The sequence below is a fragment of the Mus pahari genome, chromosome 18 (genome assembly GCF_900095145.1).
Source record: "Mus pahari chromosome 18, PAHARI_EIJ_v1.1, whole genome shotgun sequence".
NCBI lineage: Eukaryota > Metazoa > Chordata > Mammalia > Rodentia > Muridae > Mus > Mus pahari.
The window spans coordinates 33,321,682-33,335,687 of NC_034607.1; the positions used below are offsets into that span (position 1 = coordinate 33,321,682).

Consider the following 14,006-nt stretch of genomic DNA (forward strand, 5'->3'; position numbering starts at 1 on the left):
ATTGCAAGAACCCAAAGCCCGTATATAACTACTTATTTTCCTTTCTTCTTTAATGAGAAAGTTTCAAAGCCCGAGAAGTGGTCTACGGAAGTTAAACGATAGGGTTTTCTCTCTTAAAGACTCCAATCGCCTAGTCTGAAAAATCATTAACAGGCCTCCTCCTTACACCATCACTGCACAGGTCGCCTCATGGCTGAAATACCTGGGTGTTTGAGGAACATTTCTGTGCAGCTGGGAATGGAGCAGGCACAATAAAAGGTTAAAAAGCAGAGCGGAGAAACAAACCGACCCTTGCTTTAACAACCAGGATGCATTTTCAGCTTATTAGAGGGGCCGACTCTTGTTCAAAGAACGTCATGTTTAAGCAGTGGCTTAGGAAAAAAAAATACCGAGGGTCTTTTATTGCTGTCTGTTTTAATGCAGTTATTTATGAGTGCTCTTGCCAAGAGCCATACAGAAATCCTGCAAGAGCTTTACTCGCACAGTCCTGCCTGAGAAGGAAAAAAAAAAAATCAACATCAAAGTGTGAGACTTAGAACTCGAAGAATTGAGCCAACCAGAACCTTACGATCTTTGAAGTCTCCAAGCCTCCCTCTTGCTTATTAAGAGAGAGGTGGTGGTGGGAGGGGGTAGGCTATAGGAGAAAGAAGCTAACTAGTATGAGAAACAGATTAAATAAAGTAAAGCCTTTTTGGGTTTGGGAGTCTTGTTGTAAATTTGGATTTTCAAACTAGGAATGGCAGTTCCAGTCATCAGTATGAATTAGACAATAGGCAGATCCTGCAATTTCCTTATTCCCCAGAGATGCCCTTGTTATTCCAAAAAAGTACATTTAGACACAGTGACCACATAGAATCAGGAGAAGAGCCAGGAGCTAAGAGGCCAGCAGTCTGGCGTAACCCTGCCCTGGAAGGGGTCTGTCGCCGCTGGCTGAATGAGAGCGGACAGAATTCGTGATAGATCGATCATTTCTGTGCAGCAGCTGTGCAGGCAGGTCTGCGTCCTGGAGCCCAGGCTCTTGACAGGAGAGCCTGTGGGCCTCTGAGGGGCAGAGTGTCTCTCAGTCACCTCCACCTTCCCCACAGCGTACCTGTGGCACTTCTCTGGACGGACTGCAGTTTGCTTCACCTCCGGCCCCTCCCTATGTCAGCAGAAAGAAGGGGACAAGGAGAGTCCCTGTTACGGCCTACAGCGCTTCCTGGAGAAGCAGCCCTAACCATGCGTATGGGATGAGGTGGGAGAGAACCGATGCATGGGCATTCGCCCAGGACTGAGAGCAAAGTGTGAGTGAATATGGAGGGCGGTGCTGGCTCATGCAAGAGTGCCTGTGACTGATGGGGCTCCCTTGTGTTGCCACCTCCCTGAGGGCCCTTCAGTCTCTTTTGGACTTTGGACCCTAGAAAGCCTGAAGGGGCTGAGGGAGTCCTGTAGCACTGCGGACCTGACTGCTGTCTCAGCCCTTATGCCAATTCAGTTTTGGGAGATGCAAGTGGATGTTCAACAGGGGACACACACTTATCAAGCTGGGATGGCATCTAATTGTAGAAAACTTTGCTTTGTGAACTGAGAAAGAGAAACGGGCAAAGATCAGCCAGGTTAAAATGAAAATAGTGCAGTGGACGTTATCTTTGGGTTTAGTAAAGGAAAAAAAATACAGGTTGCCATGAAATGGGAATGGCCTGCGTTAAGGATGGAGCTGAGCTGTTAGGGAATCAGAGGGTGAGACGCCGTCTTGAGAAACTACCAGAGCCTACCTGCGTCCACGCCAGATCCTAGATAAGCTGGTGAAGCTACTGCGGCTCGCTTTGGCTTCCACACTTACCTTTTCCACTGCAAATGTTCTTATCACATATTCTGCTAGCAGCTCTGTATCTATTAGGGTGACTTTAATGTCTTTGTAGATCTCGGTGTCATCTGGCCAGTATTTGCAGCATTTCACCTTCAAGGAACACAAAGAAGATTATGGGTCTAGCTTTTTATTTAGGTCCTTCAGTGAGGGGGTCATGTGATTTACAGGATAAATTTGCACACACAAGGTAGCCGCGTACCCCAAAACAAGTGTGTTTATTGTTGCTGTTAGCCCCATCTACCTAGTCTTATCCTGTTATAGTAAACATTCATTTCCTATCCCTCCATACTCAGGAAATAGCCTGGAAGAGGAAGCCATAGAAGAAGTTTGCAAATTTTAGTCTCCTCGACTCTTGAGGGACTGTCTCTTTACAATTAGGTTAGAACACAGATTAGGTGGTTTCGTCCCGACCCCTTCATACCTACTCGTCATTACACTCTGTTCACCTGTGTCCCTCCTCCGCATCCCTTCCTGCCTGCGGCTGGTTTCCTTCCTGACCCCAGCTCGGGCCTTTCTGTCTCTATTGGATGCTTCCCTTGGCTTCTCTACTTTCTATCTCCTCTATGATGCCCTTCTGCTGCCTTCTTTCCGGTTCTCTCCCTCTCTCAGTCTCTCTCTTTCTCTCTCATACACCTGTACCAACCCCCCACATATATCATATGCATATACTAATATACAGTGTATGATTGCAGATCTAAGCCCCACATATATGAGAAAGCATGGAATTTGTCGTTCTGACTCTGGCTCATTTCACTTAACATGATGGGTGCTCCCCGGTTGCCTCAGTTTCCCTGAAAATGAAATGACTTCGTTTTTTTTCTTTATGGCCTCACGAAACTCCATCATCTCTCTGAAATGCCTCCCACACACAATTCTTGTGCTTTACATTTCCTCTTCCTGCAGGGATGTTCTACATGGACAAGTATCAAGATGCCACCTCCCAAGTAGAGCTCCCCCTCCCCACCCCCCAACTCTGACTTGTACCATCTCGGGATTGTTGCTTTCTAGCACTGTCTGTGAGATTGACGAGAATGTCTCTCATCTTGGGGTATAAGTGACTTAAAAAGTTTGGTTACAACTTGCATTTTCAGTCTAACCTACAATTATGTTCAAGGATAAACATCTAACCTAATCCTAAAAGAGACTGTGATCCAAAACCGTTCTGTCTGTTTAGAATGGCTTCTCACCATTTCTTTCCAGGAACTGACCCCCCACCATTTTTAATGCACATGTTAGATGCTAACCCCCCACCCCTACTCACCCCCACCACTACCCAAGACTTTTACCCACAGATGTGAACTTTCTTTGATTCCCAAGGGGCATATGTAGTAGCAAGGATGAGATCCTTCAAACACCTGGCTCCTGCTGGCCAGTGGGAAAGGGGTTATTTTGCTTATATTTCAGATCCTGCAGCACCTGGAGGTCATGCCCCATACATGATAAATATGCAGGGGCGACCCAGGGCTGTATTGCATGGAGACAGGCATAGGATCAGTATAAGAAGGAAAATCCAAGACTGGGAAAAACTTCACAAAGGATTATGGGCTAAGAAGACCTTTCAGAAGGCAAACACCTGTGTCACACTAATGTTTATAGTATGGTTTGTGACTGGCTAGGACTCTAGCTGCCTCTAAATGTTTGAAACTTTCCACAAGTTCAAGATAATCCTTTTTAAACTTAGTTGACAGTATACAAATCAGAGTTTGAGGCAAATGGAGCAGGGGACAAAGATGGGCTTGATCCCATGTTGTTTTAAATTGCCATTGGGAACCTCCTTACAGGAGCTTTGCCTGGAAATGCTATCTGTGACATTACCAGAAGGTGCTATCTATAGTATCTCGGAAATACACGTCATGAATACCCAAACGCTATCTGAAGTGCCCAAGCGATTCTTCTGTAGATGCCAAGTCTGGTCAGATGGTGCATATGCACGGGTCTCTAACTTGAGGGTGGCCATAATTTCACTTATAGAATGCCCATGATGATTATCAGGGATGCTTACAGAGCACACGATGGGCTCTTTTACTGACTGTGTCTTCAATTATGAAAGCAGAAGGTCGTGGGTAAAGCTACAAATATAGTATGAATATGTTATTTTAAAATGGAATAACTCAGTGTAATACAAGTAAAAGTGTATTTCTGTGGCAAGTATAATAGAACAATACAACAACAACACCCCCCACATATACACACGATGCACCTGCAATCTGTGTTATACCAGGGATCTTTAACCTAATAACCTCCCCCCCTTATCTGGTGTCTCCTAGTTGATACACTATAGGCACAGTAGGTAAAGGGTAGTTGGTTGCATGGTTGCCTATTCATCTATTTTAGACTCCTTTCCCTCTCTGCCTGGGAGTAAACATGAACGTGGGGCCTTCAGTGCCCTGAGGTCAAGGAGCTAAAGCCTGCCAGAATGGACTGAGAGTTTCTCCTATGCCCGGTCCTGTGTGTCAGTCCAGATCGCATCTGAGTTCTGACCCAGTTTTCCTGCAGTTTTCCAGAGATCTGCACCTATCAAGATCCAGGGGGACCGCCTCTATGTGCAGGTGGGCGACAGGAACCTCTATGCTAGATCATGTTCACTTTGTGTGGAAGCTCCAAAGTCAAGGGCTTCCACTACAGCTGCACTGGTGGTGAACAGGTGCGGCTGCTCTCCCAGCTAAGGACAGTGGCCTCCTCTGAAATGCATGGTTGGGAGCTGGCCCCGAGTCACTTGGATGCTCTAATCCAGAGGCAGCCGAGGAAACAGAAGCATAGAGGTACTTCCTTCTAGAAAGATCCCTTGAATCTTACACACCAGCACCTGTGAGGGCGGGTCCGGAAAGGGCAGAGGGACCATTTAGAATCCGGTCTTTCCCAACTCATCTCCCAGAGTATCTTGAAATGGTTTGCCACATCTGTTTCAGCCTACTAAAAATCCTTCCAAATTGAGCTCCTCTTAAGTATCTTTTTTAACTGCTTGGACTTGTGCCAAGATATTATTTTGCTCGAAGAAAAAGGAACAGGAAGGAAAACATGTTTCATGAGGGATGATGACTTTTCACCACCGCAGCACGAGGGGCTTGTGGCCACCTCCTGGCTATGACTCTGCACACAGCGATGTTGAAACCAAGGCTTTTTGAGACACCTGCTGGATCCCCAGCCTCACACAACCCGATGCTCCTGTTTGATCCTGTGCCAAGCCAGCTGTCTCCTGCAGCCTGAGGGTGCTTGCCCAGCATCTAGCAGAGGCCTCGCCACCCACACATCTTCATCATGGATGACAACAGCCTCCAGCATGGAAACGAGGCCACTTCCAGGGCCCTCTGATTACTTTGGTACCCTATGCAGATTCCACCAGGCCATTAATCAAGCAGAGGGCACTGGGCCCCACTGCCTGTCATTACCACACTTGGCTGCAGGAGAGATGTAGTCTCCACTTCCAAGGGGTTGTTGACTTGGGCTTTAAAATTCAGTAACTTAGAACACAGAAAGCATTAGATTGTGAGAATCTTGAACTTACTGGAAGATGTCTTTAAGGAGAGTCATTTTTAACTCACAGCTGGAGATAATCTCATGCTTATTAAAGTCACAACATCACTGGGGTAGAGCGAGTTCCCCGGAGCCTGGAGTACCTCATCTTGACCTCGAGTGCATTCTGACGTGGTTACACTAAGAGTCCTAAACTCTAGCATAATATATCAGAACTCCTTGTGGTGATTCTCGACAAATCCCCGGGGTCTCAAGAATTGGCACTTCCAACAAGCTCCCTGGCCTGTAGCCCATACTGGCCAGAGGAACTTCTGCAGCCCAGACAGACAGCAGAACCTGGCTGATATGAGTTGGAAGAAGGCCTTGCAACTTGCTTATGTGACCTTAGGTTCTGCGTCTGTCAAGAAGGGATGATGTCATTTCTTACCCAGAGAGTCTGTCCTAAGATGAGGTTAGTGGCTTTAAATCTGCTGACCCAGGCCACATTCCAGGCTATCTCCTGGATCGCTGTGCTGGGGTAGAAGCAACCGTAATTTCTAGAAGCTTCCCGTGTGATCCCAAGTGCAGACGGGTCTGGAAATCATCAGACACAATGCAATAAACAGATCTAGCCAAGTGCTAGACCGGTCAATTGCAAGACCTCAAAAAAACGATAATCCTTCTTAAGTGACGAGTTTAAACTCTATGACGGGAGGAAAATGAGGGAAGGGATCTGTGCTGCCTCTGTTCTTTCCTGTAAACCATTCTCCACAGAAACAAGATGATGATGCAGAGGAGAAAGGTTGGCCTGTCCAGTCTCCTACTGTATGGCTTGGGTATACTTCCAACGGGAATTAAGGGGAATGTTTCTGTGCTCTCGGGAGACAATTTAAAGCAACAGCGGGAGGCACAAAGACAGTTTGCACATCCATTCGAAAAAGGTCATTGCAGCTCCCATACAGAGAGCCCTTCCTGGCTTGGGTGAGATGTTCTCAGAATTGTACCCTCACATGGAAGCTTAGGGAGGAGGACAGTCTGCATGGTCCCAGGCTAGTCTCTCTGCCCCTGGTTCCCTCTATGAGGAAGACAGGGCTAGGGTAGACAATGAACTCCCTGGGTAGGCCAGACCCCAAGTCAAGCTGTAGGGCTGGGTGGGAGGGTAGACCTCAAGGAGCACTTGGCTTTCTTAGGTTTTGTTAGGGTTTGGCTTCAGGAGCAGATACAAAGTAGGAGATCTAAAGTGGTTTTAGCTGCCCTGTCTAGGTGAGGTAGATGAGGAGGGGAGGGGAAGGAGGAGAGCATATTCTGAAGCCATTGTTGACTTTTCCCATAGAAAAAAAGCTGCGAACTTCTGCCTATGCCTCCCAGCAGTTTTTCATACAATAATATAAGGTCTCTCCTCTCCTCTTCTTTCTCTCCCGTCTCTTATTTGAGACAAGGTCATGTGATATAGTCCAGGTTGTCTTGGAATCTGCCATGTGGTTCAGGCTCCTGAGTGCTGGGATCATAGGCAGGAGCCACTAGGCCCAGCTAAGGTCACAGCTATGCTGCACACATATTTATGTAAGTCTCAGTTGGTCACTGCTCATCCTAAAACACTTGACATATACTGATAAGTAGACAGGGACCTCGGCTGGCTTCTTCCTTCCAGACCTGATTCACATGACCACCGGGTAGAAGGGCACTTGAAGACTTCAAGAATGGACAGTAAATCAAGTGTACTGAGGAGTGCATATAGAGTTTTAGTTTAGGAAAGAGCTTCATAATGTAAAAATATTTCCTTTTCATCCACCTAGGCATTTGTGTAAAGTCTCCATGGCCTAGATCACGGCTTCTGGTTTTCTATTTGGCTCTTCTCTTGTGATCTGTTCAGTTGAAGATGGATCCAGAGGGTGGCACAAGCCAGCCTTAGTAGGCTTTCAAGAAACATTCCCATTCTGACTGTTTTGCTATGCGACTGTTCAAGAACGCGGGCTCTGGCATTTAGCAATTCCCCCAGTTCAAGTTCTGGCCAAGGAGGAAGCTCACCATCACTAAGCTTAGTAAAGACATGTCACACACTCTGAATATACCGTAAAGCAGTGTCTTAGGCACCTGAGCAATAGCAGCATTAGTAGCACAGAAACTCAGGCTCCAAAGTACAATAGTGCGGTATCTTCTTAGTGGCACTCGGTAAATCTCCGTACATAGTCATCACCTTAATGAGCTCATATTTTAGATTTGTGACCTAGTGCAAGTCATAGGCCTGTTCAGGCTCTTTCCATATGTGCTAGTGGGTACTCGATCATGTGGTAAATGAAATGTTCCCAACTTCTAAATGGGAAAAGGAAAAAGTGTCTGTGTTCTGGGAAGGCAACTTAAAGCAAACAGCTGGAGTTTGGTGTTACAAAGACAGTTTGCAAACCCTCACTTGTAAGGTCACCTCGACTTCTATACAGAGAGCCCTTACTGGTTTGCATGAGAGGGAAACAATTTGCAAGGGCCCAAGCTGGTATCTATCCTCCTAAATCCTTTTATGAGGAAGACAGAGCATGTCCCCATACATTAATTCTGCAGAGTTCAGACTGCCATCTATAGTTTACAAATGACTAACTTGAACTGATTGACAGATAGATGCAAAGGCTTTTGAGATCAGCACTTCAACTTTGTGACCCCAATGTGGCAAAGCTCTTAGCTAATGCCTTAGCGTAGGATGTGGAATTTCTAGGTTATTCTGTTTGCCATGTGGACAGTGACAAGCAGAATTCCAGCTCGGTCTTTCTGCGGACACGGAGGAATGAGTTATGATTGTAACATTCATGAGAAGACAGGGGCAATCAGCAAATCTAACTTGAGGCAGCTCACAAGTCAAGCTCAGTGATCAAAAGCACTTTCCCTTTGGGTATTTTATCCCTTTGGGTTAAAAGCCAAGTTTCATTTACTAGCTGTGATGTTGGGCGAGTTATTTAACCTCTTGGAGATTTCATTTCTTTATCTGTAGAAGGAGCATAATAAAAAAATGTTGCTATGAATATCATTTTTGTAATGTATTTAGAATAAGACTGGCACAATTGAATGTTTGCTAAAAAAAAATCTCTAAATGAAATTGCAATGGAAGATCAGAAGGTAAGTGTTAATTCCAAGGGAAGAAATCTGAACCTCCCCAGGGTAGACTACACTATTAGTGCCCCTGACAGGAAAGGGTGCTGCTTCCATTGTTGGATGGGGAGGGTCAGGTGGTATAGGTGGGGGAAGTTGGCAGAAGACATTTCCAGGAAGCCTGCCTTCAGTCTTCAAGTCTTTGTTGGATAGGCCTGGGAAGGTGGGGTCCTTTGATGGCATAGCTATAGTCCTACAGCTATAGTTCAGGATGGCCAGCTGCTCTGATGGTGCATGGATAAAAAGTATACATTTGAGAAGAGTGGGCTGTGGGAGTGCATTGCTGTAGTGCCAGCATTTTACAGTGGCTTGGTTCCTTTGCACACAATGCGTGCCACCAGGGGCCTGCCCTGAGGTGGCAGCAGCCTAGTCAGCTTCCGTGCTGGGGAGAAATACCGAGTGCAAGGCGGGTGCGGTAGCTGCAAGGCCAAGGGGGCAAGTGGGGCATGAGGAAGCAGGAGAAGCTGCGTGCACAGTGAGTGCAGGCTCAGGCAACACTGGGGCCTCCTCTGCATCATTCCACTGTGAACAGTTGACAGCAGCATCAGGCCCATCGCGACTGGCTCAAGAACACAATTCAAAGGTGCCGAGTGAGATCAGGGACCTAGAATTTTCTGTGTGTTCCATGTTGCTGTTTCTGTGTGTTTCACAAGGCTTTTCTAGTTTAAACAAATATTCTTCACATACACCACCTCAATGTGTATATGTACACACACACAGACACACAGACACACACACACACACTACACATCCATGCACATATATGCAATCCCTTCTAAGTAGATTTAACTTGTAAGGCTAATAGATAAAAGAATAATTTTTAGAGCCTCTTAAAAACAAACATTTAGCTCTTTCACAGTGTGCTACCAGGAAAAGAGCCCTGTGCAGCAGGCACTGGGGCTTGGGACTCGCTCTAGCTGGGTTGTAGGATGGCCACATGACATTGTATGAGTCAGGAAGCCACCCTGGATATGTTTTCTGACTTGAAAAATAGCACACTAAACTTTTCATTGTTAAAATTATCCCAGATCCTGGAGTGACCCCATACTTCTAGAGTTGGTTCTTTGGGAGGCATGGATGTCAGATGTGGAGCCTCTGGAGTTGAGATCTGGGTGGGTATTTGGTAGCTCTGTCTGGAAGCTTTATTTGCTATCAAGGAAATGGAGCAATAGTCATATCTATTCCATGGACAATGGGACTCTGAAGACCCTCCTTATGGGCTGCCACACAAGTGTCCACGGACCGGTGGTGTGGCGGGCTGCCTCATGAGTGTCCACGGACTGGTGGTGTGGCGGTCACTATGGTGCTGCTGGCTTCCATCAGGGCAACATCTCTGTGATAGAAGAGGGACTTCTCCCAGTGTAGAGCTCCATTGGCCTCATGTATTGTAACCTTATTATTCACAGTCTATGCTAGGACTCAGAAGAGTGAACTCTAATGCCAGACGTCTTAATCTTGATGGAATTCTTCTGGGGTATTCTGACACAGGTACTTGTCCCAGGGAATTTCTCAAGGGAGGTAAATAACTTTTAGGGTAAAGGCAGAAAGCCAGATGCTACCCGAGGCCTGATCAAGCTGTTCCAATGCCCCCTCTTTAAGTTGTGACAATCTGTGTTAAACAGAGTCAGAGGGACAGGAAGAACATGGTGACAGAAATGTGTGGCTTGCCACTCTTGACTAACGATCATATGAGCTCCCTAAGAATGGGAAGTTCGTGACTCAGTTGTTTGAACAGATTAAAATGGCTATGTGTTCACTGTTGGTTTTAGACTCTACAGCGTCAGAAAGGATGCACTAGTGAATTAAGGAACACTCTCTTATTCAATAGCATAGAAAAACCTGGCTAGGCATGGTAGTGAAGGTGTGTAATCCTAGAACTTGAAGGCTGAGGCAGGAAGACTGTTCATGCCAAAGCCAATTTAGGCTATAGACCAACAGGGAAGGATCTTGTCTTGAAAAAGTAAAAAGAGGGAGGGGGAGGGGGAGGGGGAGGGAGGGAGGGAGGGAGGGAGGGGGAGAGAGAGAGAGTCAGTAGCTTAACTCTTGCCTTGCGTGAATGAGGGGCAGGGTTTGACTGCTCATGCAGAAAAAGAGAGGATGGAAGGAAAGACATTATGGCTTTAGACACTTCTATTTCTGCAAAGCAGGCAGCCCAAGGCTCACAGGTATAAATCCAGCATCCAGTTCTGTAGTAGTGACTCTCCTGGCTCCTCAGCCTCTTTGCAGATAGAGTTCCAACCAAATCACTGTCCTGGTCTTTTCTGTGCTTATTTACCCAGTAAATAATCCACTGAAATCCTGCCATCCAACTTGTTTGTTTCCTACCCTCATGATTAATGTAACCAGGGCACTTCTATAATCCAGCAGTGCCCCGAGGTGCTTAAATAATGTCACTCCAATGCTCCTTGCTTGATCCTGAGGTTTACAAGTCTGTAATGCAGGAAAGAGCTACACTCTTCCTGTCAGGTGGAAGCGAGCTGAGTGGATTTCATGGCAATGGCATGACTGAAAATTGAGTGTCAAAGAAACGGGCCAGTAGCTTGAGCCACAAGCTATTGTCCCCACCTGGTCTTATACATAGGGCAGATACTGCCAGAGAAAAGTTCTCAGGTAATGAATTCTCTTTGCCTGCAGCCTACTGAATTACTGCCTTATTTGTTCCATAAACAGGGGAACTCGAAATACTGTTGTCTTGCCCCTTGGTTATAGAAAGATCATCAGACTGTACACTGCGTATTTCTGCTTCTCTGGTCCGATCCTCCCAGGAGCCCCCGGCTTATGCGGCTTACTCCTGTATTTACTTGGCCAGATAACCCTAAGCCTTAGGAGAAAAGCCGGGTCAGGGGCTTAGAAGATTAGATAAGCAGAGGTGGTAAGTGGAGAAGAAAAAAGGGATCTTGCCTTGGAGTGAGCGCACCACTTACTATTTGTCAAGACTGTTCAAGGCTGGGCGTTGCCCGAAGCCTGTGACCCAGTGCTCACAAGAGCAGGGGCGAGGCAGCCATCTTCCTATATTATGTGCAGTGTTGGTGTTAAGAATCTACAGCTGTGCCTGAGCAGTGGGATTGGGGTTGGTGATAAAAGTTCCTGGGTTTTTGTCCCAGGGACATGTGTCTGTCTGCTGTATGTATAACCCTGATAACCTCCCTGGCACTTTAAAGTCACAGGGGCACATGACCGTGTATGTCTGCAACAAGAGAAAACGAAGGGAGAGGTGGCACGGCCAGCCAGGAGAGGGTACAGCCCAGCCTGTCAGATGGCAATTCAAGGAGCCCATGACTGGGCAAGCGGTTGTCGAAGAGCTGGTCTGTGTTCAGCGTGCTCGAGACCTGAATAACGATAAACACTTGTTATTCAGACCCACAGATGTGATTTGATCTGCAATATCCTGCCACTGTAGCATAGGAGATGGCTGGCAAAGAGGTGTCAGGCGCATGATAGCATCTCTGAAGTTCGATTTGCGATTCGTTGGTATTTGAGAAAAAAAGTCTCTCTCTCTTCTTAAAGGGACATAAATGGTTAGGCTGAATTGCTGAACCCGAAGAGTTAACCGGGTGGGCTAAATGCAGTTGTATTTTTGTCAGGTCTAATATAGCGGCAGTGAACTTCGCTCACATCCTCAAGGCACCTGCTGTCTGCACACGTGTGACTTTAAATGCAGGGTATGCCAAGGTCCAGGAAAAGAAGTGGTGAATGGAAATACCCCATGCTTTTTATACTAGCTCACATATTCAGGGAAGAAATCACTTGGCTCTTCTCACAGACTCCTATGGCTGGCAGGGATGGTCTTCTGTAGAGCTGTGTGTAATCCATAATTGCATTGTAAATGTCTTAAAAGTTTGTCTCTTCTATTTTTTTTTGGAGCAGCAGGTCAGAGGTTGTCCACTATAGCTGTTACTTAAAATAGGGGATGGGAGGGACATGTGAGAAACCTGTTAGGTGACTTTATCATTGTGTGACCACATGGACCTAGACTGTAGTAGGGGCTGTTGCTTACTTAGGCTGTATTCTGACCTGGCCTGTATTGCTCATAGGCCACAGGCCTGGGAGTGCTGGAGGCAGCTGGAATACAATAACAATCATCTGTGCACACAAACATAGTTAAGCACAGAAGAGGAAGGGGTAAAATGCCAGGTTAGGTTCTGCAGAAATGGTTCAGCTGGTAATGAGCAAGCATGAAAACCGGAGTTCACATTTCTAGCACCCACAGAAAAGTTGCATACTAAGGCATGGTACTGGGCTGTCGGGCTTAGGGGTTGTTGCCTAGAGAAACAGGGATCTCTAGAGCTCACTGGCCAGCCAGGCTAGCCAAATCAATGACCTATAGTTCAGTGGGTGACCCTGTCTCAAAAATAAGATGGAGAGCAAGCGCTTAGGGAAGATGGCCTGATGTTGACCTCAGGCCAGCCACATACATACATGCACATACCCACGTGGACACATGTATGTCACAAACACACACAACACCATGGGGCTCTTTCAGCCCCATTAGAGTTATACATGCCATCTATGTGGTCTGAATTGCCACTGTTCCTGCATGGTGATGAGGGGCATGTGTGTCAGGGAGAAGGCCCAGCGGGAGACATGAGCAGCATCTCTGAGGAGCTTAGGGTACAAACACTAGTGAGCAGAAGCCCAGGAGGCACGAGGTGAAGGCGTGAGACGGATCCTGTCTCCCCTGCAGAAAATTCATTAGCTCTCTGTTCAGCTTATACAGGGTTCAGGAGACAGGCACTGTGGCCTTCATGCAGAGCAGACAGCAGCAGTTTGCCATTCCTCAAAATATAAAGAGCACTTCTGAAACTGGCATCAGGGTGTGTGTGTGTGTGTGTGTGTGTGTGTGTGTACACAGGTGCGTGCCTGCATGTACATGTATGTGCATGTGTGTATGCATGAACATGCTCACTTGTGTGCATGTATGCATGTATACATGTCTATGTTCACTTGTATGCATGCATGCCTATGTTCACTTGAATGCATGTATATATTTATGAGGAACATTTATCAAGCCTTGGGAAGTTGCAAATTGTGAGTGTGTCCTCATAAGTGAAAATAGATTATTTTTGCACATGTTTATTTGAAAGAATCATATCAGAGTAACATTTATAAAAGTTAGGATTAGCAATCCAGATAACCAGTATATTATAAAGCTTTATGATCTGAGGTTATTAAATGTAGTGTTTTAGTGCCTGATTTTCTATATGGCTTTGGTTAGATTCAAGGACAGTTTTATGGTTTTTCTCTTCACTTTGTCTGAGAGTATGTTTCTTCTTCTTTCACAAGTCTCAAAACTGCCCAACTTAGCAGTCAGTCAGGAGTTGCCTAGTCACAGGAAGCTTTATAATTGAATCAGTTTCTTCATTTCCTTTTCTCTAAGGTTTGCCTTTCAAGTACTCAGATTCCCTGCTTGAACTGGGCCTGTGGGACGTGGGTGACAATTCTCTAAGAATTACACATTTTAGATTAAAAAAAAAATACACCCCTATTTTTGTGCATGGGAATAGACTTCTTCCCTCCCAAGTCTCCATGGGTGTGTGTGTGTGTGTGTGTGTGTGTGTGTGTGTGT

The 14,006-nt window shown here is 46.2% G+C and overlaps 1 protein-coding gene across 8 annotated transcripts in view; it reads right to left on the reverse strand.

The window, feature by feature from the left end:
* The window catches only part of Ptprm (protein tyrosine phosphatase receptor type M), a 680,881-nt gene that overhangs the window by 32,184 nt on the left and 634,691 nt on the right, over positions 1–14,006 (reverse strand). For 4 of the 8 annotated variants that reach the window (XM_029531514.1, XM_029531511.1, XM_029531510.1 and 1 more), the window contains 2 exons: positions 1,823–1,939; positions 1,091–1,141 (listed from right to left, as the gene is read on the reverse strand). In XM_029531514.1, coding sequence (XP_029387374.1) covers positions 1,091–1,141; positions 1,823–1,939 — 168 coding nt within the window. The remainder of the gene's footprint in view (positions 1–1,090; positions 1,142–1,822; positions 1,940–14,006) is intronic. The other 4 variants (XM_021218491.2, XM_029531512.1, XM_021218492.2 and 1 more) reach the window with 1 other exon arrangement.